Source organism: Coffea arabica, chromosome 2e, assembly GCF_036785885.1.
Source record: "Coffea arabica cultivar ET-39 chromosome 2e, Coffea Arabica ET-39 HiFi, whole genome shotgun sequence".
NCBI classification, from domain to species: domain Eukaryota; kingdom Viridiplantae; phylum Streptophyta; class Magnoliopsida; order Gentianales; family Rubiaceae; genus Coffea; species Coffea arabica.
This window is the reverse complement of record NC_092313.1, coordinates 73,185,080-73,208,889: the sequence shown is the minus strand read 5'-3', so window position 1 is coordinate 73,208,889 and position 23,810 is coordinate 73,185,080. Positions and strand designations below refer to the sequence as shown.

Genomic DNA, 23,810 nt, shown 5'->3' with positions numbered 1-23,810 from the left:
TGTCGATTAAAAAAAAAAAAAGGAAAGAAAGACAAAATAATAAACGGCGAAAAGGGTAGCTGCTGCCTGTTTTTATGGTGTTCACTTTGTATTCAACATGCGACTTTCCTTTTCAATTTGAACGGGGAGAAAAGGGAAACAAATGTCAACTTTGGAGTCCTTGTATATCCTAGGATCTATGATATGATGTACTTTGATGTACACTCATCTGAACACTTTCTCTCTTTTCGAAGTTCCAAAAAAAAAAAAAAATCTAGGATTAGTTATTTCATTTCATCACAAAGTAAGATACCACTGAAAGTATTGCAAAATTCAGGCACGAGCCATCCATCTCAATTATGTATTAAAGATTTATGCTAGTTTTTACTTTTAACATAAGTTTTATTGTCTAAATTTCAAGATTTTGTAATTCTTAATATGTCTAATAAAATAAGCTTAAACTGCCTTTTTCTCTACAAGTTATACAAGGAGATGGAAACTGGAGGATATAATCGTTCATCTAATTTGTGATGATGCAGTACACAGATTTCCATAATCAAGTGGTTGCAATGCTCTCGTCTCCTTTGCTTGTGACGAAATGGTACTGAATATGTGAATAAAGGGTTGAATAAGCCATCGCCTTGTAACCAAGAAACACCCATCCTTAATTGCTTAGATTAGTTTTGTGTAAAAAAAATTTTTTTTTGCTTAGATTATTCTTTTGCATTTCCCAACTGATCTTAAGACACTGAAAGCTAGATGGTGACCATTAGACAACAATAAATATCTAGGACAGGCCACAATATCATTTATGACACACTTAATGAGTAAGTTCTATGATGATGAGATCACAAAAGTAGGAAAAAAAAAAGTAAAACAAATTTACAAAGCAAAAGAGAGACATAGAGACGATGATGTGATATTTTTGTTGGTTCCATGGAATATCAAGAAGGTAAAAATAGAGACTGAAAATTTCATACTCGATTAGTGATTTGAAATGGAGGGAACATAATCTAAGTGTCATTGAATAAGTGGAAGTGCCACTTTTCGTTATTCTCAATGCCCATCTAATCTCAACACTCTTTAAGTGCACAGGACAACCAATTGACAAGAAAGAGCAACAATATCTCAAACAATGGGATTACACTTTATGCTTAGTCTTTATTAGCATACTTGATTGCTTCGCAAAAGATTTTGAGTACTTTTTTACTTGAATTGCTCTTATAATGACATTGAAGCAGTGGATTTTAGGCCATCCACGATGCTCGATCTCCTTCAATTAATCACCCCTAAAAGGTAAAACAGAGCTTTAAGAAAATAAACACATCAAATGCAAAGGTAAGATAAATTAGTCCTTTTACTTAGCTTACATGGTTGAAATAGTATATTCTTTGTGATAATTTTTTTAAGAGAAGAAAAAGATTAAGGTGAAAAACTCCTGTCTTGCTGCATGTCTAATTAACCTAGAAATAGAGCATGCAAAAATAAAAAGAGGAGAATTGTGGAAACACACCACATTGCTCGTGGGGAACATTGAAATTGAAAGACTTTAGGGCAGGGTCCATCTGAGATGACCTTAATACATCTATTAATCTGGACCATTAACACTTGCAGGAAACATAACCACATGGATATCATGTAAGTGTTGGTTATACCACAACTAAACTTAATTATCTTCTGTCTTGTCAAATGTGAGTGATGACGATATAAACACATTAGCTTCACTTGACCTTGCTTACTATATATAGAAACTTTAAAAAAAAATCTAGAAACAATCATTAGCAGTTAAAACACTGCAATCTATAGCTGTTAATCACATCTCATTGCTTAATTGTTTTTGTGGGCTTACCGTTACATCCTCACTTGGAATAGTAAGAACAGAATATATATGATGGGGATTGACTTTAAGAAGAAGGAAACATGCATTATAATAATAAGGGTCTTGGTTAAGACGACTTTCATCTACTCTCCTATCAAAAGCTTAGGAGGCCTTTAACTTAAGTACATCAATTACCAAAAGTTATGTCGTTGAAATGCAACCTTTGTCTCCCAACTTTGCATAATTACAGTTTGCTTTTTCGCTTTGTAGTGGCAAATGATGCAGAACTTTCTTCTCTACATTTAAATGATAACCCTTTTACAAATTTTTGGGGGGGTGTGCTTATGCCCTAAAATGACTGTTTGAGATTCTTAATGAGGGACGACTGTTGAGTCGAGTTGAGTCTTGTCAATCAGTGCAATGCTATAAAATTCGTCAAGTTCTCATTGGGCCAGTGTGTCATGATGATAATTTTTTATTAGAGGAGGAGAGAGTTCGAGGGACATTATTAGAGACACTTAACATCTAATCCATTTCCTGTCAGTTCAATTAGAAGGATATCCTCTATAATTTCATTCTTCCATGTGTCTCAACCACCCCATCTATTGCTGTTTCTTTTCCATTCACTGTTTTTCTCTCTTTTTCTTTTTCCTTTTCCCCCCATCCTTCTCCTTTATTTCAGTTCAAAGCAAAAAAAAAAAAAAGAAGAAGAAAAACACTCCAAGTTAAATCTATCTTGCCAAAGCCCATTTGACATTCCATCATATACAGTTCTTAATTAGAACCATTCTCGGAATTATGCAGGCTAAAGCAAGCTGTTCTTGGTTTCTACTTTCTAGAGTCTCGACGAGGCCATCAACTGTTCACAAAAATCCCAACATGTGGTTGTTTGGGTGAATTGTCAGTGCTGTGTGTATCATAAGATCAATTTCTTTTTAAAAAATTTCTAAGAGTGTTTTTTTATTTTGTTATAAAGATAATTACACATTTCAAGAATAGTTAGGAATATAGGCGTTCCTTTGATCCTTTTAGTACTTCATCATAATATGATACAAGAATACATTTTGTATGCGTCTCGTGCGGTAAAATGATACAAGAACGCATTTTGTGTGCCGTAAAGTGATCAATTTTAATCACTAGAGTTGAGAAGGTATTCACAATAAAATTTCTCATAGACAGTTCAAATAGAACCCTAAACCTTACAAGAAAATCTCTTTTAACAAAAATTATCAAGAAAAGTTAATCTTTTATATACTGACAGTGTATATTCTGTCAATCTTGTTTTGGATGACTGACAATTACACAAAATTTAAATTTAAAATTTAACTTTTACACGTATATCATAGATTCAACGTTAAAAGTGTCTACACTGTTAATGTATATAAGATTTATTCTAATTTTTTAGCAAGTTAAGAATTCTTTGTGGTTTCCCAAATTTCCGCCATTGTGAACTAATAAATGTTTTTTTCGGCCTTAATCATTATGGGCCTTCTCCCCCGTTGGAATAAAAGAGAATCTAAAGAAAAGAAAAGCCTGTCTTGATTCTTGATCAAAGTCAAACGAGATGACAGGCTTCTTAAGTTAAAGTGAACAACGGTCCATGTTAATCACCAAAGGCCCCTTGGGCTTTTCTGTGAGAGCATGTGCAGAGTCTGGCCTGGAAATTGATTAGTTTTCATACCATATAGAATAGAAACCCCCATTAAGAAGGCGGCCTCGTTTTATTTATTTAATCAAGTGACTCAAAAAGGAGAATGAATCAAAGAGCACAAAGATCAGTTGTAGATATCTTTTTTTTTTTTTTTTTTTTTTTTTTTCTGACGGAGTGGGTATCCAGGTCAATCCTTACGGGGCTCCGACTAATCCCACTCCGGCCCGGAGAGGAGGCCCCACTCCACTCGAGCACGGTGACAAGGGGGCTCGAACTCTGGTTGCCCAGGAAGGTCCACCATACCCTAAAGAGGAGGAGCGGACCATTCGAGCTGACCCTTGGGGGCTAGTTGTAGATATCATTATACAATATTATCACAACAATTTGTTGATTTTTTCCCCTGCACTGTACAAGAGTTTCCTGAGGTGCAGGTACATAATAGTTCAATCCAATTTATTAATTAGATGCATATTGTAATGACAATACAACGTCCGATGCCTCACTCCACCATTACGCATTACTAGAAATCATCGTAGTCTTAATGGGCAAAGTATGTGCTACCCTAATGCAACGTCTACTAACCAAAAGACATCAGAGACCTCTAACCTAGAATTCAAGTTAGATTAGTGTTTGAACGAGGATTGTCTCATGTTGATAAAGATAATGGCAAATTTCTCATATATCCTTTTGGTTAAGCACCTTTTAGGGTACCTTCCTTGTACTCTGAAATGTCTGCATAGACCTCTTGTACTTTGTATTTAAGTGAAAAATAGACAGCAGCACACTTCACTAACTGAGATTTTATTGTACAAGTTTCAATGGTGTGACTGGTTATTTGATGGATTAATCTTTCCTACACTGACAATGTATACACTGTCAGCGTTAGATGAATGGCAACTATGTAAAATTTGAATTTGAAATTCAACTTTTGCACACATGTCATGAATCCTTCAGTGTATATAAGATTTATTCTTATTTGATTCTGGTGATATGATGAGGTCCTAGTAATGTTTTTCTTTGAAAAATGCCTCCAAATGAAGGTTTGCAATCTATGAAAATGACTCAAAATAGGTTACTAGAGAAGCGTTTGCAAACATTTTTATAGATTGCAAATGTTCATTTAGGGGCACTATTGAAAGAAAACTGTTATTAAGTCCTCGTATCACTAAACTGAATAAATAATCGTACTATCAGAGTGCATATAGTGAAATCTCCACCAATTGAGTATGTACTCATCATCTGTTTCTCACTAAAATTCAAAGCACAAGGGATGTAAATGGACATTTTTCAAATGTAAGGGGTATCTTAAAAAGTGTTTAACCACAGGAGGGAGTGTATCTAATATTTGTTTGATAACAAAAGCTATAAAATAATAAACTACTTGTGTAGACTTTGGAGGGTTTTCACTTTAATAAACAACAAAATTTGCTAAATTACCTCCAGGCTAAAGCAAAGTTCGAAGAATAATCCAATTGAATAAAATTCACTATTCGGAAGATGATTTGTATTCATAGAGAAGTAGGAGGCACGTAATGGTTGAAAAGGCACCTAACAATTGAAGAAGCACTTTAACAATCTGATATAAAGAGATGTATTTGCTTAAAATAACTACCACTTAATTTCAAAATGAAAAGTGAATTCAGTTTTGAAGTTAATTAAGTAGCCACTGAATTTTTAAGCCCAAGAAAGGAGCATCGTGATATTGTGGGTCAGTTTGTGATATTGTTGATTGTAATTTATTTGTCTATTGCTCCGACCACTGCAGATTTCCGGTAATCATCCAAGAAGAAAGGTACGGTACAAATAGGGGTGTCAACAGGTCGGGCTTGGATCCGGAACCGACCCGAATTCAATAAAATTTTACGGATTTGGATTGAAAAATAATTTCGATACCCGGATCCGGACCCGGACCCATTTATTCTAACAAAAAATGGATTAGATACGGAATATAGGATTTTGACTCGTATCCGACTCGGACCTGAACAATATATTAATAATTATAAAATATAAATATTTCTAAATATATTCTTTTACAATACTAAATTAATAATTTAGTAATGACTTTGTAGATTGATTTGTGATTAATTTTGGATTGACTAATGCGAGTTATTTGTGATTTAGTTAAATAATTTGATTTGTTTAAATTTGGAGATTGGATTTGTAGTTGGTTTGGATTTAATTTTAAAATGTTTAAGTTTGGACATTTTCTTTCCAGGTAGATCCGGATCCGACCCAGACCCATCGGACCCAATTCCGGGTTTCTAAGATCAAGACCCATCCGATATACGGGTCGAGTCTGACTCTCTTATATAAAATGGGTTCAGGTCTGGAATTTTTAATTTCGACCCGAACTCAACCCATTGACATCCCTAAATACAAAGTTGCAATACGTCGAAGTCAAAGTAAAAATTGGGTTGAATTGATTAGTCACCCAATAAATTGTGAAGCCCAAGTACGGCAATGTGGAGCCTCTCATGGGCAGCTCAGTTGGTCACGGCCAAGGCTACAACACGCTGGTCGGTGATTGGGCCCATACAATTCAAGAGAGAAGTTGAATAAATAATCCTATCCATAAAAGGAATACTAGTTAGAAGCAATGGCTAACTATTACATTTTGAAGAATTTGGGGTGGTCGGTTTAGTGCATGGTGAAAGTGTCCACCTAAAAAAAAAAAAAAAAAAAAGAATAGCAAAACCTGTAATCTGCATATACGTATATATAGAAATTTCTTCAGCTAACAAGATGAATGAATAGTAAAAGCTGTAATATCTGGATATTAATAAGCTACATATATTTACAGATCGAGATATATTAAACTGTTACATAGGCTGATTATATTGTGTCACAGCACCACACAAGGAAAAAGGGGACAACATTCTAAATTAAAACAAGAAACAAAAAATAGATAGGTTAAACCAGAACCTGTATCCAATCAGAAGCAACCAATGTTGTAAAATAAATGAAAATACAAAAAATAGATAAGTTATACCAAAATCTATATCAAACCATAATCTAAGAGCAGCTGATATTTGAGTTTACTAATTTCGGAGATCAACTCGATCGGTTGAACTTAAATCTGCACAAACTCAATCTTCAATTATTCCAATAAACAAATGAACAGCCAAATAAACAACAATGCTTAATAATGGAAGTTAATAAGAAAAGAGTCCATAGTAGTTAAAATGATAAAAAGAGTTAATAGAACAGAAACAATAATATCAGTAGAAATACAGCAGGTGCAATTGAAAACATGAGCTTAGCCGTAAGATGATCGATGATTCTAATTCATGTCCCAATGATAGGATGTATGTATTTTCACAAAAATACTACTATCAGTAAATAGAATAAATAATAAAGAATCATTAAAGAATAAAATATTAAAAGTCCAACTCTGATATGCACATAATTTAAAGGCCAACCATGCACTAAATAAACTCAATGTTCACTCGTTTCATTGAATTAAATAGGCTAACAATCAGTAGCACATGCTGAACAGACAAAGTTAGCTACAAAAGGGCTCACAAATCTTGAAATCATTAAAGATTCCATTGATTAAAAACAAGTTTGATGCAGTTAACAACAAAAGACGTAAACTACAATTGAAACTGAAACGAGTAGTTTATATATCAATCCCTTTGGCTGTAGCCTAGCTTGTAGGATGAAACCTTTTACTGAATAAATAAACGAACCAACCAATATGCTATGCCCGAAATGACTTTAAATAATCAAGCATTTCATAGATTAAAAATGATAGTTAAGTACAGAAAGGTCCAAGAAAACTCGGCTAATTTCTATCGATAATGCCGAATTCAAAAAACATCACATTTTTTGGTGTTTCATGGGAATCACTTCCTCACCTAGGGTTGTCACATATGTCAAATGCGGCAACCATGAAATATTATTTTTATTTTTTTAAATTATGTGTCACGATGTTTTGGATAAAAAATTTTTTTATCTATGTCCCGGTTGCTGCGAGGAAATTTTTTTTTTTTTTTCCTAATTTCAACTTTGGATGTGGTAAAGATTATTATTTTTTTAAAAAAAATTGTATTTAACCTGGATGCATGAGCATTATTGACAAAATTCTTGTATTGGAGGATGAAACATGGTGCTGGAGAAAACTGCAGGATGTTAAAGAAAAATGTCACTTCAGCTTATGCATATGACATAGCCATGGACAATTGTAAATCGTCGGGTAAATGTTGACATTTGTTTAGGGATACACGTTTGTGACATTTTACACCATTAACTTTCGCTTGGAACATTTTGTGCTCTAAAGTTTTGATAATATCTCAAATCACAACCAATTAACCACTCATATTGTGAATGAAAACAGACAAACAAACAAAATTATGTGTCCTTGATCATTTTAAATTGTTGATACCAATTCCCAATATTGAGAAGGAATTAAGAACGCCTTTGAGTAAAAGCACATATATATTATTCGATACTTTCAATGATGTTGCGCTACAGTGTACGATCCGAAATAAATTGGTATCTTTACCAGCCAAGCTGTTTTCTATCAAAAAGTTAAGGTGCAATATAGCAATATTTGGTAACTTTAGCATACGAATTGTCCATAAAAAAGAACAATATTTGGGTAGCAATTATTTGGCGAAAAATAATTTACTTGCATCACAAACATATTTTTCAGCATACGTTTTTTATTTTTTCAATCATCTTTTTATTTCATATACACTACATTACAAATACATATAATTGGGTGTGTATTGCAAATACATCTTGTGACAGTTTTCATTCCAAATAATATTTTAAATAATCTCCCATCCAGACACATATAATTGGGTGTGTATTAGAAATGATTGAATACATAACCAAAGTTGCAAACTGCACTTAGTTCCACAGAAATTAATGACACAAGAAGTCAACATTTCTTGTCCAGCCATGTTTGGATTATGATTTTGTGCAGAAAATTTTTTACATTTTTCATGAACATATTTTTCAATTACCTTTTTAACTCACATATATCAAATCGTTACAGTACATTTTTCTACAAAAACTTTTAAAAATAGCAATTCAAACGGGAAGTCGGGCCATTACATAACAATTGGTCTTTGACTTGATATTGCCAATTGATCAAATAAGGATCCCACAATCTAATTTGGAGAGCTTATGAATTTAATGAACTCTACATTCTTATCTGGAGCATCTAATAGTTGGTTTGCCTTTTTTGGTCCATGCATCAATAATAACAATGGCCGAGCAAGAGCAGTTTCTAAGCAAGCATGCAGCGCATGCATGACGAGAAAAATTGCCAGGAGAAACTACTTTTGTGGCTTTTTTTTTCTTTTGACCAGACCTTACAATCACATTCTTATCTAGGATGCTTTCTCCACGTGTTCTTCATTTTGGGGAACATTATGCGTTAGCCTCTCTAATTAGATGCGTATTCTGTTTTCCTATCTCTGTGTTGGGATACCTTTTTAAACAAAAATTAGCAAAATTGTATGCCGTTCAAAAAAAGACTCTTATCCACAGAATATTATGAAACGAAATGGCCGCCTGATTCCCCAATGCAGTATTTAGCAAAGGTTAAAAAAAAAGAAAAAAAGAAAAACCTGCATAGTAACCATAGGGGAAAAAAGAAACTCGATGGCCACTAAACTATTGATTGGGTCAAGTTTTGATTATCAAACAAATTTTCGTCACAAGTTGGCCATTAAATTAACTAACCAGTACACCCATAATCATTGCATCAATTAATACTCTTAATCTATATAATAAGTAGAACACGTGACATAGTTTTGCTCTTAATCACGCAAGTGGTGGACAAAATTGTCCCTGCACTTTACCATGTGTTCTACTTATTTAATAGATTAAGAGAATTAATCAACGCAATGATCACGAGCGTATCAATTAGTTAGTTTAGTAGTTAATTTGTGATGAAAAATTATTTAATGGTTAAAACTTGATCCGACCAATAATTCAGTTACCGTTGATGTTTTTTGCCCTAACCTAGTTATGTTGGATGGCCATGGTTGTAGGTAACTTTGTAATAGTAGGGGCAGTGGTAGGTAGAGGAGAACAATAGTAGGTAGAGGAAAACAATATAGCAAAAACTTTGGGTGATTAGTTGATGACGGATTTCTTGGCGGAGGACGGCTGGAAATAAACTTGAAGTGAAACTGATTGATATTCACGGGCTTGCCAGAACTGCTGGCACAAACGTCTAAAGAAACTATAGCCTGTACACCTTAAAAAAAAAAGTAAAAGAAGAAGAAGAAGAAGAACGGAATCTTCACCTAAAACTTGGGTACTAAATGACAGGATGCATTGTGTATTCTCCAATTTGTGTTTTGTCAATTTCCAAGCTGGGTAGTAACTTAGACCAACTATATATAGCACCCTTTTCTCTCCAGTTTACTCATCCCAATCAAAAAGTAGAGAAGATTAGGACAAAGAGAAGGGATTGAATCGATTGAGAATGGCGAAGCAAATTCAAGCCTTCTTGCTCATTTGCTTGATCCTGATAATAGCCGTAGCCGTGGCCGTGGTTGATGGCACTACTGCCCAAGGCGGCCCAGAAGAATCAGTTGATGAGTGGTTCCATAAGCTGGGCAGGGCAAAAGAGAAGGTGACAAAACTTCATTTTTACTTCCACGACACGGTTGGTGGCAAGAGCCCAACGGCAGTAAGGGTGGCCAGTGCCAACACAACTTTCACGTCATCGCTGACATATTTCGGCCTGGTTGTGATGTTCGATGACCCATTGACGGCCGGTCCTGAGATTACTTCAACGGTGTTGGGTAAAGCCCAAGGCTTTTATGCCTCCACTGACCAAAACGAACTCGGACTGGCCATGTACGTGAATTACCACTTCACGACCGGAGAGCATAAGGGAAGCACTCTGACCCTCGTCGGAAGAAATGCCGTCGACCAGAAAACTAGGGAAATGTCCATCGTTGGGGGTACTGGTGTTTTCCGGTTGGCACGGGGAATTGCTACTGCAAAAACTTATTTTCAAAATTCTGCCAACTTTGATGCTATTGTTGAGTACAACCTTGTGGTTGTACATTATTGATATTCACGTCTTTGGAAATTTCATTTTTTTTCCCTTTTGTCTCTTTTAGTTCTATGTTGGTCCTATGTTAAGTGATGAACTTCTCTTTTGAACCCTTTTTCCTGAGTTTGTGAAGTGATTAATCCTTGTTTGAATTGAGAATACCAGAGATTTTCAGGTGAAGGCTGTGGTGTACAAGTTTGCTAATTAGGTTGTTTTCCTTAATTTAAGAGATGAATGTGACAAGAGAAGACAAATTAGTCAAACAACTTTTGCGTTTTTGCATTGTCGTTTTTGTTTTCTTTCTTTTTTAATCCTCCTTTTACAAAAACATAATAGACAATTTCTCTGTGTTTTCAGAGAGAAAGCCGTGCTGTGCAATTTCTCTTATATTGTTTGCCTTAATTTAAGAGATGAATGACAAGAAAAGACGAATTAGCCAAACAACCATTTTATTTATTTATTCATTTTTTTGGTTTTGTGGTAAAAGTATAGGAAAGCATAAGGGAAACAGTTTTCTAGCATGAATCAGATGGACATATTTCTCCATGCATTTCTTTTTTTTTTTAATTATTGAAAATATTTCTCCATGCATTAAGCCAAGCAAAGGAAGCTGAAAAAGGATTTTTGAATTTGACCCATGCAAATAAGAAAAAGATGACCAAGGTCCCACTTCTCAAAGCAGATGTCGTAGTTTTTCCTAACAAAAGTCCTGTTTGGCAAATGAGTTTTTTAGATATTTGTTTAAAATTTTATTATAACTTTCTGCAGAAATTGTAAAAAATTTTTAAAATATAAAAATTTTTTCTTTTCTTTTTCTTTTTCTTTTCTTCCTCTCCTCTTCTTCTCCCTCACCTCACCACTTGCCGGCTGCTGGCATCGGAACTGAGGTCAACGCCGGCAGCAACTCCATTTTTTTTTCTTGTTTTCTTCTCTCTCTTTCTCTTCTCCCTCTCCCTCTTCCTTTGCTCCTCTCCCCTTCCCTCCCCTCTCCCCAGCCACCTCTATTACACCTCTATTCCTCCCTCTCTCATTCGTGAGAGAGGGAGGAATAGAGGTGGCTGGGGAGAGGGAGGGAGGAAGAGAGGTGGCGGGGGAGAGTGGAGGGGAGGGGAAAGGAGGAGGGAAAGGGGAAGGCAGAAAAGGGAAAAAAAAAAGCTTCTCTCTACCGGCGCTGGAGGAGGTGCCAGTTGGTGGTGGTGGTGGGTTGAAGTGGGGAAGGAAGAAAAAGAAAAGAGGAAGGGAAAAATAATTTTTTTTTGTCTGTTTTGAGTATTTTGATGTATGTAATTTAAAAATTTTGAGAAATTTTTTGAAATAACTTTAACTAAAGTTGTTAAAAAATTGATAAAAAATAAACTTGACCAAAAACTTGTTTACCAAACAGGTCCAAACAGAAAACAAAATTGCAAAGTCTGACGTTGACTAAATGTTAGAAGAACATGGCGCATCAAAAAATTTGAAGAACCAAGGATGGGAGGGGGGGGGGGAAATGATCTTGTTAAGCATATAGCTAATCTTACTCTCCACAAGAGGAAGAAGAATAACGAGAAGGAGAAGAAGAGGAGCAGGAGATAAAAACTTTAAATCAAGCAAAAAAAAAAAAAAAAAAAAAAGCACGCAAACATGCATGTGCAACGCATTTGGATTTACAAAATCATAATGGGTCATAAAGGGTGTTTTTGGATGGAGAGATTTGGGAAGAGGATTTGAAATTGGAGAGATTTGGGAAGAGGATTTGAAATTGGAGAGATTTGGGAAGCGGATTTGATTTCAAATCCTCTTCCCAAATCCCTCAAGTTGTTTGGATAACTAAGAATCGATTTGGATTTGAAATCCATCAGTCCTTCAAGTACTAAAAATTGGGAGTATCTGAAATTGACCCAAAACACGTCAATTGAAATCCATCTCTTCACATCTCTTTGTTCTTTAGTCTATAAACTGTTTCTGTCATGGTTCGAAGAAAAGAAAATGATCAACACTATAACCGGTTCTATGAGTGTCACTGCTGTGGCATCGCCTGTGCTAGCCTACTGCTGCTTCCGTGGCGGCATGGTTGCTCCTTGCTAGTTCTCTTTAAAGTTTCTTTTTTTTTTTTTTTTTGTCTTTTTTTCCCTAAAAATTATGTGAAAAAAGAAAAGATAGAATAGAAAAGGAATAAGAAAAAAGACGGTGCATGAAAAGATTGTGAAGGTGCTGCTGCCATGGAAGCAAGTATGCGATTCTGAAAGCTCAAAGCTTCGATTTAGGGTTTTGAGGATCACATGCCTGAGGATGAACCAAAAAACTAAAATTTTATGTTAGCCCCTTAACTTTTAAGTATTTTGATTTCTACCCCAATTGTCTTATTAATTTAGAAATCCTTTGCCTTGCATAAATTCTTATCCAAACAAGTTATTTATAGTTAATGTGGATTTCAAATACAGTCATTTCAAACATATTGCATCAAATTCATCATAAAATTCAAACCCATCAATCCAAACGGAAGCTAAAAGTTTTTCTCCTAGTTGGATCACTTTTAATTTTTAGATGAATGAACCAATACGATTAGAAAACTATTTATGGCAAATTGTGGAAAAATTAAAGAGGGCATATCTCAAAGTTTAGAGGGTACAATTAATGTTTTCATTTACAAAAATTCATCAACCTTAGTGCTTTTCTTTTCTGTAGTGGATTTCTATTGGGAAATAAAAAGTAACAATGCTCTTAGTTGAAATGATCACTCGTTATTCCATTAGACGGGGGCAAAAAAGTCAGATCATGCCGCCCATATGGTTCAGCAAGTACTTCACCTAATTAATCTTTGCTATGATCCTTATTTCATAGATCGAGTAAGAGGAATATTTGATACCCGAGTGTATCAAATGAAATCTTTGAAGTTTTTGACACTAAATATCAAATGAAATATGGCCAGCTAGAATGCTATGCATGTGTAGTTTTTTGACACAGAGAAACTCAACCATTTCTATTTTAATTTGATAAGGTGTAAGTAGATATGTCAATGGATTGGATGTTACACAAATATTGCCGAAACTCAAACCCTGTAAGAGAGTCATAAATTTGGTTAGGGCTTGATTTCTACGATTCATGTACGATATACCGTGCCTCACATGCATTATCATGCTTCTTATTATATCGCTATAGCCTTTGTGTGTAGGCCAAATTCAGTATTACAGTTCCAAACAGGACTAAGAATTCCACAACTACTCCACTTAATATGGTGGATGAACTAAATTAATCATGAAGAAAAATATTTAATTCTTAAGAGGGGATACCACCATATATAATCGCCTACCATTTGTTGTAATATTAGTTTCCCCACTCCCTACCAAATGAAGTAACGACAAGATCACACCACCAACTGCCAACTTGGTTGACGATTTATAAAAACATTGAGGGAATTGAACAGCAAGCATGAGCTGGCAACTATACTTTAAGAAAATGAAAATGTCAATTTAGGAAGAAAAGAGGAGCATCCAGCACCCAGATATGAAATGTATGAAAATTTTAGTATGTGAATCTCAATTAAGCCCTCCCAGATATAAAATTATAGCAGTCGGGCCCTTAAAGAAATTACTTTTTATTTGTTCAATTTCACTCTCCAAATTAGTGTAATACTGCTTAAGCCTCTGGTATCATGGATACTTTGATGTGTTTACTGTGCTTGAGCCCTCTAAGACCATTGTCAAAGTCTTTTCCATTTGACTAACAAAGATGTCTGTTATACAACATCATTCTCCAAAATCCGCATAAGTTCATTTTAAAAAGACCAAAAAAAAAAAAAAAAATCATGACTAAGATGCTTGCATGTTTTGGAGGTTGAATTTAGAGCAAGCCTTAAGTCACCTAATTTAGAATTTGAAAAATACATAAATTTACAAAATCAACTTGAACTTCAATTCGCTGCATGATCGAAAGCCATTAGGCAGTTGGTGCCGAAGAGATTCGTTGTCAATTAATTAGTTGTAAACTAAGTAGTTGGTACCATTTACATACACACACACAGAGTCTATGCCTATATTACACACACAAAAAAATCTTTGCTATTAAAGACTTGATTCTGCTCAGGTCCATCAACATACACTACCGTATTAGTTGTCATATTTCACTCTGAAAATTAGCATGATACCACTTAGAAAGAACCAAAAACCTATCTAACATAATTGCATGCTTATGAGGTGGACATTATAGATAACATTATTAAACTTGAATGATCTGAAACCATCCAAGGTTAACTCAGACTTCAACTTGCAATATAGAAAGCTACACAGCATACAACTGTTCAGGAAACGTGGAACAAATTTGTCGACTTCCTATATTCCGACCGTTAATCCAGAAGCAATGATTCTTGTCTCCAAGTAAAATATACATCAAATGTTCAGACCATCTCGCTATGGTAATAGAGAGGAAAAGAAAAATTGGATATGGAGGGGGAGATAACCCATAGTGGCATAGTCTATGGAGTGCTTCCATATATAAAGTCGAAAGCTAGTAGAAATCCAAAATCAGTTAAAATGGAGAATTCAGAAAAAACCCAACTGAAATCATCATTGTCACCATTAGCCTATGGAAATGTGAAAGAAGGAAAGCAGCCGGACCATTTCTCCTATGCCATGCACCTGATCACCTCAGCATCACTCAGCATGGTTTTATACACCGCAGTCAAGCTAAAGTTGTTTGAAATAATAGCCAAAGCCGGCCCAGGAGCAAAACTGTCACCTTCAAAAATCGCATCCGTGTTGCTCAAGACCAAAAATCCTGATGCATCTTCCATGCTTGACAGGATGCTTCGGTTGTTGAGTAGCCACTCGCTGCTCAGTTGCGACGTTGTCGAGGTTGCAGACGGCGGTGCTGGTGGCAAAAATGATGTTGGATATGAAAGAGTTTACGGGTTGTCTCCAGTCGGCGAATATTTTGTACCCGATGAGGAGGGAAACTCACTTGCGCCGACCCTGGAGCTTGTTCAAGATAAAGTCCTGATGGACTGCTGGTAAGACCTAAATGCTTGGTAGTGTTTCTGTAAATAAATTTGAGTTTTTTTTTCCAATGAGTATTCCCAGGTCTGTTGGTTCTGGATTTTGGAGTATTGAATGCGGAATCTTTCAGTAAATTGATCGCATACTTAGATGAGACAAAGTAGTAGTACTATTAAAACCTGATATCTTTAAACCATAACAAACCTGATAGGATTCGAGCTTCTAAAATCATCCGTCCCAATTGCATGATAGGATGTAAACAGTAACACATGTATTATAAACACTGATACAACAATATGAAAAACAAATTGTGATTGATGCCTGTAGGAGCCCCTCTTCCCCTGAATAAACAAGGCTCCATAAAACGTTTCAGGTAAGCTTGTTTTGGAGTTTGGACATTTCGAAAACACGTTTTCCCCAAACAAGATTTTGAAACACCTTTGATATATCACCTTACACGCCCATCCAGAAGTGATACATTAATGTTTTTGCAAAAAACTCCTGTCTATTAATCACACTATCCAAAAGGAGGCTAACTCCCTCCATTCCATATCTCCAATCTTCTTTCTGAAGTCTATACGTGTGGACTGTGGACTGTGGTGGTTGAGTTGAGTCAGATATCCTCACTCCTCAGACTGTTAAACATCTAAATGTGTTATTAATCTTTTGGAAAGGAACACCAAACAGGTAGAACATTTGTTGCAGGATAAGTAACCTAGATTCATCAGACCCATAAATTACAATTAGACTTGTGCTAAAGATTACACATATTGAAGGAAGAAAAATTTGTTTACCGTTTAAGGTATGTGAAGTGTTGGGATAGACTCGCAAGAAAGTATAATATTTTGAATGAGACAGAAGGAGTAACAAGCTGCATCAATAAACTTTTCTAGCAAAATCCAATCTGATATGTGAAAATTCATACGGTTGCAATTTGTTGGTTCCTCACATTCAGCTTTCATTCTAGGTATGAACTGGGGAATGCTGTGCTTGAAGGAGGAATTCCATTCAGTAGAGTCCATGGTACACATGTATTTGACTATTGTAGCAGGGATCCCAGGTTTACTGATCTATTCAATAAGGGCATGGTTGGTCCTACAGTCATAACAATGAAAGAACTGCTTCATCAATATAAAGGTTTTGAGAACCTTCAGACATTAGTTGATGTTGGTGGTGGGCTTGGAATGTCCCTCCACAAGATTGTGTCAAAGTACCCTTCTATAAGGGGGATCAATTTTGACCTGCCAAATGTCATTGAAAATGCGCCATCCTATCCAGGTAATTTGCACTGTTAAAACATAGCTAGTAGTCTTCATATATTTTGCTTGTTTACCATTTAAGTCCACACTAGCAATTGATTTTGATTCAAGAAATTTCACATAATTGGAGTAATATTTTTTCTGAACCGATATCTTCATTCTTCAAATGAAATCAATATTCCTTATATCAAATAAAGTAGCAATTTTAATATATAGAATCTCATTAATTTCAGCGTGGCTTACTGCAGAGGAATTCTAATTTGATTTATATTCTGCAATATGTACCATGGGCAAGTGCACTGTCACACATAATTTTTTTTATATGTCATGTTATTGTATCGAGGAATAAATAAACAAGTTTGGCATACAGGACATCTCTATGAACTATAAATGCTAATCATGAGGACTGCACATTCGCTTAAGAACTAAATAAGCCTTTGTTCAGCTTAATACGATGCAGAGATATTAATTACTAACTGTTCCTTAATGCTAACGAAGTTTTACATGTGTATGCGTTGCCTGAGGAATAAAAATAGAGATTGATATGAATATCTTTGCCTTTTCTTATTTCAAAAACTTTATTTGACTGGATAAAAAGTTTCGTTTATCAAAAGCAAATTAACAGTAAAAGCTTGTGCAGGACCTTGACACAGAATGCATATTGCCCAGACTGACTCGCTATGGTAGGATTTACCGAAAAGCTTAGGCATTTATACTGATGCCCTCGTTCTTATTATGTTAAATGAAATAGCTACGTACTAGTCCTATGTACTAATGATAGAGATGTGTGGCAATATAATGGTAGATATGAATCTGTTTCCAGATTAATATTGTTAGTCACATAGATTTACATTTTTCATAAAAAAAAAAAATATGGTGCAGGAGTGGAACACATTGGTGGAGATATGTTTGAAAGTGTTCCAAAAGGAGATGCCATTTTTCTGAAGGTAACCTTAATGCTTCTGGAACTCCACGCTTTTGTCTAAAAGAACAGACACTTGATAGATTCGGTGAGATAGGAAGTAGCCTTATAAAAGCTGATTCTATTGATTACTCGTGCGTGTAAATTTTTATGCAATCACCTACCATTGCAATATGAAAACCTTGCAAATCAGACCGGAGAGTCACACCTGGATTTTGTTTACCTCCTATTTATATGCGTACCAGGGATCATTAAAAACGTTTTTAGAGCAGAAATGGATAGTTTATACGTCTAATGACTAAAATTGACTTTTCTCAAGAGGGGTTACACTTAGGCTTCAAGATGGTGCTACATGTTAATATATTTTGCAATCTGAATAAGGTGATGTTTGTCATAGATGATACTCCATAATTGGAGCGATGATCTCTGCATACAACTACTGAAGAACTGCTTCAAAGCTCTACCAGATCATGGAAAAGTAATTGTTGTTGATCTGATCCTGCCTGTGAAACCTGATAATAGTGCCTTGGTAAAAGACATTTTTCAGACTGATTTGTTCATGATGATTCAAACCCCTAGAGGAAAAGAGCGATCAGAAATTGATGTTCGGGCCTTGGCTATCGCAGCTGGATTTGAAGGCATTAAATTTCAATGTAGTGTGGGTGCTGTTTGGGTCCTCGAGCTGTACAAATAGTTGCAACTGCCTTTTGGCAAGCTCTTCAATACAAGAACTAATGCCCATCTTGATGCTATTTCTGCAACTATAAGCTATGCAAAATGAAGAAAAAATGGCTTTAATAGAATATCAGAGGAACATGAATGCACCAAAGCATGAAGAACCAAACACGAAAAAAGACATCTCGCGACTCAAACTAATTGTCAAAAGTTCCAACTCTAGCAAATAAACAGAAATTCTAGGTTAAGAAAAAAAGGGGTTATAGAGAACAGAGCGGGGTAATTTTTTAGGGGATATTTTGCTTGATGGAATGTGAATCATCAATAATTTTTTTTTCAAGAATGTTGGTAGGTGAGATTAAGCTGCATTGTCACGCAGCAAAACAACTCATAAGAAATTGAGCGATAGTATACTCTTTTTTTTTTTCCGTGATCAATATACTTTTGGTCACTAAACAATTTTTAGTTTCAAATTATGTACCCAACTGACAGAAGTGGTATATTAATAGTTATTCCATCAAAATTTGCTGTCAAATTTATTTATTTTTATTAGTTTAATGGGGTATTTGTGTCAATTCATTTAACGTTCATTCTATGATTTACATATACATAAAGAAGAATGAGGAAAAAATATTGCGGAACCAATTGCAATAAAAGGTAGATAAAAAAAAACAAGGCAAAACACAAAAAATATATATATGTGGTGAGTGATACAATGCATTTTTCATGAATTAACATAAATAATCCTAAAACAAACGGAAAAACAGGGCAACAACAAAGTGGTACTTTGTTTAATACCTGATTTTATTTTCCTTTTTCAAAAATAAAATGCCTGAACTCCATCTTAACACTTAATTTGATTTATTATTGGAAATTCAAAAGGAAGAACTGGGGCAACAACAAAATGGCACTAAAATTCAATTCAAGAAACAATGAGTTTCTTGATGCCTTCCTTCATAGCAGTGTTGGTTGTGCTGTATCCACCATCAACTACAAGGTTTAGCCCACTAACATACTTGGATTCATCACAGGCAAGGTACAATGCAGCTTCTGCAATATCATCCGCCTCCAAGGTGGTCTCTTTCAAGTTGGCAATACCACACATGAATTCCTCTGCTTCCTTCTTCTCCTTCATTCCCATAGTATTCAGCAGCGCCGGAGTGGCGACCATAAATGGAGAAATACAGTTCACTCTGATCCCATACTGCCCCAACTCGACGCACAAGTTCTTGGTCAGCCCTATCACCGCATGCTTAGACGCAGTATAAGCATGAGAGGCATCGCCAGATGTGACCGAACAAATACTAGAAGTAAAAAGAATGCTTCCTCTCTTGGCAGGGACCATTACCCTAGAAGCATGTTTGGCACATAGAAATGCGCCAAACACATTAACGTCAATGACTTTTCTAAAGTTGTCATAATCAGCTCCACCCATGATTGATGGATCAGCATTTCCTGCAATCCCCGCATTACCGAACATTATATCAAGCTTTCCATGTTTGGAAATCGCGGTGTCCACCACGTTTTTGACATCAGATTCATTTGTTACATCGCAGTGGAGATAAGAAAAGGATTCTATGGAATCGATTTCTTTGCATATGGAGTGGCCAAGATCATCTTGGACATCAGCAATGATGACCTTAGCACCATGCTCGGCAAACAGCCTCGCAGTGCATTCGCCAATGCCACTTGCACCGCCCGTAATCACAGCAACTTTGCCTTCTAACCTGTTGAAACAGGAATATTAGCTAGATATTCGAGACTTTTATGGTAACAGAATTGGTCTACTGCTCAAATGTTCAGGGAAAAGCTTATAACATAGTCTTTAATGATGATATTATTCGACATATTCATTTTTACTTGCCTCTTCATAATTGGAGAAGCGAAAGAACTGCCACTAGACATCCTCCAAGTACTTTCTGAGGAGACTCATTCATCTTGATCAAAATGTGTTTATAAAATCGAAGGTCCTAACCCATAGGGACTAATTAAATAAATATTTGTCCTGTTTGATCGGGAATTAGGCTAAAACTAATTAAATGAATATGCAGTTAATAAATAGTAATATTTTTCATTTTTTTCTTATAAAAACTAATAAATCGGTGAACCAACATATTGGCTGGTTGAACCAAAAAAAAAAACCGAAATCACACAATCAACTTGCCAGAGTTTAAAAAGCATCGGTTTAAACCATCCTCTTGTATTGTTCTAACTTTCGGTTAGTACCCATTTATCCAATATTAGTGCAAGTGGCTGACGTTAAAAAAAGAAAAAGAAAAAAAGTTCTAAGTAAGGGACCACGGGCAGGAACGGTTGCAACTGGCGGTTTTGTGCATTTTACATACCGTGTAATTTTATTTGTACATGATGTAATTTTATTTGCACAACGTGTAACATTAGAACAAAATTTTATAAGTCCCACACATATTATGAAAATCAAGATACAAAACGTGATTTGGACTATACAATTTTTTATAACCAAATTCTGACCATAAACTATGCAGAACGGTCCTTTTGATGACCCCCTTTGATGACCGTCCCTACCCTTATCCTTAAGTAAAATAGCAGGCTTTCATGTGCTGAATTAATCATTTTGGGTTAGCTTATTTGGTAAATTGAGTCCGTCTCGATGTATACAAAAGTAACGTGGAGAATAGAGACAACTTGTCCCCTGACTATGATTAGACTAGTAAGGGCAGGTATATGCCTGCAACCTGCTACAATTTGATAATCCTTTGCTAGTCCCGAGAGAATATTGTGAAGAAATAAAAAAAGTGCCCCTCATGGTGATCTCAATTGTTTGGTGAAAGGGATAAAAAAATTGTATTCAGTTTCCAGTGTTTTGTACTAATGATCAGAAAAAGTTTCAAATTCCATGTGAGAATAGCAGGGTGCAGTTCCAAACACAAAAATATGATTCTAATTGAAAAACATTTCATTATTCACCTTATCCATACTCAGTCTATAGTAGTAGATATAGAGTATGCAAAAAGCAAGAGTAAGGCGTTTTTCTGTTGTTAACTTTTACGGGTTTTTTTGTTTTTTACGTTGATAACTTTTACATTACTCTGTAAAGTTTTATTTTTGGTCTCACTAAGTGTTTTATTTTAGTAAAAATCCTACCAAAGAATTAGCTATAAGCGGCAAAATGAATATTTTTTTAGTCATTTTCATAATTTTCTAATAATGCTTGACAGTTTGAAATTTTTTTTCACACCTCATTTCTACTGTATTTTTTTCCTATTAATTAAATTAAGAATTCATGAAAATTGATTAGAATGTATTACTAAAAAGAATGTTATGAAAATTTTCTAATTCTCAATACTCATAATTTATCCCAACCTTCTACCAATTAGATTAAGAAATTATTGTGATTGTTTTCATTTCTATGGTGTAAAAGATTTATTAGTAAAAATTCTACCCTCCATTAAATTCAAACCTGGTACAACTTTTAACAGTAATGGTACAAGTTAACAATGCTCATGGTATTAGTTATTAATGTATTAGGAGTGTGGATTAGATTGTAAGGGTCTAGATTTAGCCATCTATAATCCCCTCTCTAGATACCAAGACAAACAATAGAAACCACTGTTCCAAAATAAAATAATAAAAATGACAAATGAAAAATTAGGTTTATATTGTACGATAATATACTCTCTTCTTAATTCCTGCGAATGTGCCATCAACCGGCAATTTCTATGAGAGCATATATGAAAGAGAGAAGGAAAACATAGCAAGAAGGCGTAAAGACTAAGATAAATTTTAAAATAATGCATTAATAATTAGACTAAGATAAAATTTTACTAAAATGGAAACGGACCAGGGGGAAATCTGAAAAGGAACAGCAAGTGGTCCCATAAGGTTCGGTTTTCACTTGACTGAAATATAACATTTGCACCTATTTTTGTAACAAGTGGATATATATGGGTGATATGAATAATCCATTTAAATTTATCAACATAATTGGATTTAGATGAATTATCCATTTAAACTCGGTAAGTTTATTGCAGTCATCCAAATCCTGGTTTGTGTGGGATGGATAAGCGAATATGAATCCATTTTGCCGTTTCTAGAGTTAAGGTGCATTTGATAAAACTGAAAATTGAAAAATTGAAGTTTAAAATCTAAAATATGAAGTTTGAATCCATCAAATTATTGAATTGTTGAGTATTAAATCTGATACATTTGAGTGCATATCACATTCAGTGATAAGTGAATAGTTTATCACTTAATTTTGGGAACAAGTTTTATCTAAAAAATTCAGTGCCACTTAATTAATTCAGATATTCAATTTTTTGTTATCAAACGGTTGAATATGTTAAGATCTGAATCCATTAAATTTAAATGATGAATTAGGTTATCAAACAAGACCTTAGCCATCAACTATCATAGTAACTTCTATCAGCTTTCATCTTTTCTTATGATCACTAATTTGTTTTAAGTTCATATAGTGGCGGGGAAACAGGAGCAGCGGGAGCCATCGCCTCCTCTCTCTTGAAAAATGTCCACTTAATATGGTATAAAATGTCGTAAATATTTGGTATAATCACAAGTTTGCCTCCTCTAACTTTTGTCAACATATTTACTTTGGAGAAAAGAGCTAATGTTATATACAATGACACTATATATATATATATATATATATATATATATATATATATATATATATATATATATATATATATATTAATATTATCACAATTAGATACATGATATACTTTCACTATATTATAGCTGAATAGAATTGCTCTTCCTTCCTCGTAGTAGCCGCCAGGTTGACCACCAAGGTGACAGAAAAAGAGAGGGATAGAGAGAAGGAGATAAACAGTTAAATAGGATTGTGACAGATAAATTGACGATGACAAAAAAAAAAAACAGAAAAAAAGGATTGCCGACGGAAAAGGCAAAAAAGTGTGAGAAAGAAATAGACGAATAGGATTGCACAGATCATGGATAGAAGATAAACAAGATAGGGAGTGATTCTTCAGATTACGTTGCCGGTAGTGGTAGGCGCTAGGCAGTGGAGAATGGTGCAAACAGGGGCGGAGGGAAGGGGGACGGTTGTTAAAAAAAAAATTTCTAAGTAAAAAAATTTTTATTATTATGTTTTGCCTCCCCAAAAATTGATCAAAAAATTCACTTTGCCCCCCAAGGGCCCAAACAATAATGTTTGAAAGTTATTTGGACTTGGTCCAAATAACAGAGAATTGCCACTATTTTCTTAACGGAGAATAACAGACTTGGTCCAAATAACTTACCTACTATTTTCTGAACTTCACAATTGCCCTTTTTCACCAATTCACCTCTTATTTCCTTCTTACAGAAAAGCCTCAACTCTCAAGTCCCAACTTCAATTCCTCTTCGATCTCCAATTTTTTTTTTTTTTCATTTCAAAATACAAGCTAATACTCTATGGCAGAGAATTGTAACTCCTCAGTTCTCACCCGAATTTTTCTGCAAAAGTTGAAACGCGTGGCTTTGAAACTGGATGTACCAAAAGCTCTGAAA

The 23,810-nt window shown here is 34.9% G+C and overlaps 3 protein-coding genes across 3 annotated transcripts; 2 read left to right on the top strand and 1 right to left on the bottom strand.

Annotated features, from left to right (window-relative positions):
* The first annotated feature begins 9,828 nt into the window (after window positions 1–9,828).
* Window positions 9,829–10,653, top strand: LOC113729709 (dirigent protein 22-like). The gene has a single exon (XM_027253960.2). It carries the CDS (start codon window positions 9,895–9,897, stop codon window positions 10,489–10,491), a length of 597 nt encoding a protein of 198 aa, XP_027109761.1. The 5' UTR covers window positions 9,829–9,894; the 3' UTR covers window positions 10,492–10,653.
* A 4,127-nt stretch (window positions 10,654–14,780) lies between these two features.
* On the top strand, window positions 14,781–18,379 carry LOC113733046 (cathecol O-methyltransferase 1-like). The gene is made up of 4 exons (XM_027259172.2): window positions 14,781–15,460; window positions 16,414–16,724; window positions 17,588–17,652; window positions 18,025–18,379. Exons 1-4 carry the CDS (start codon window positions 14,895–14,897, stop codon window positions 18,319–18,321), a joined length of 1,239 nt encoding a protein of 412 aa, XP_027114973.1. The 5' UTR covers window positions 14,781–14,894; the 3' UTR covers window positions 18,322–18,379.
* A 763-nt stretch (window positions 18,380–19,142) lies between these two features.
* On the bottom strand, window positions 19,143–20,055 carry LOC113729657 (secoisolariciresinol dehydrogenase-like). The gene has a single exon (XM_027253915.2). It carries the CDS (start codon window positions 19,780–19,782, stop codon window positions 19,225–19,227), a length of 558 nt encoding a protein of 185 aa, XP_027109716.2. The 5' UTR covers window positions 19,783–20,055; the 3' UTR covers window positions 19,143–19,224.
* Window positions 20,056–23,810: the final 3,755 nt, after the last annotated feature.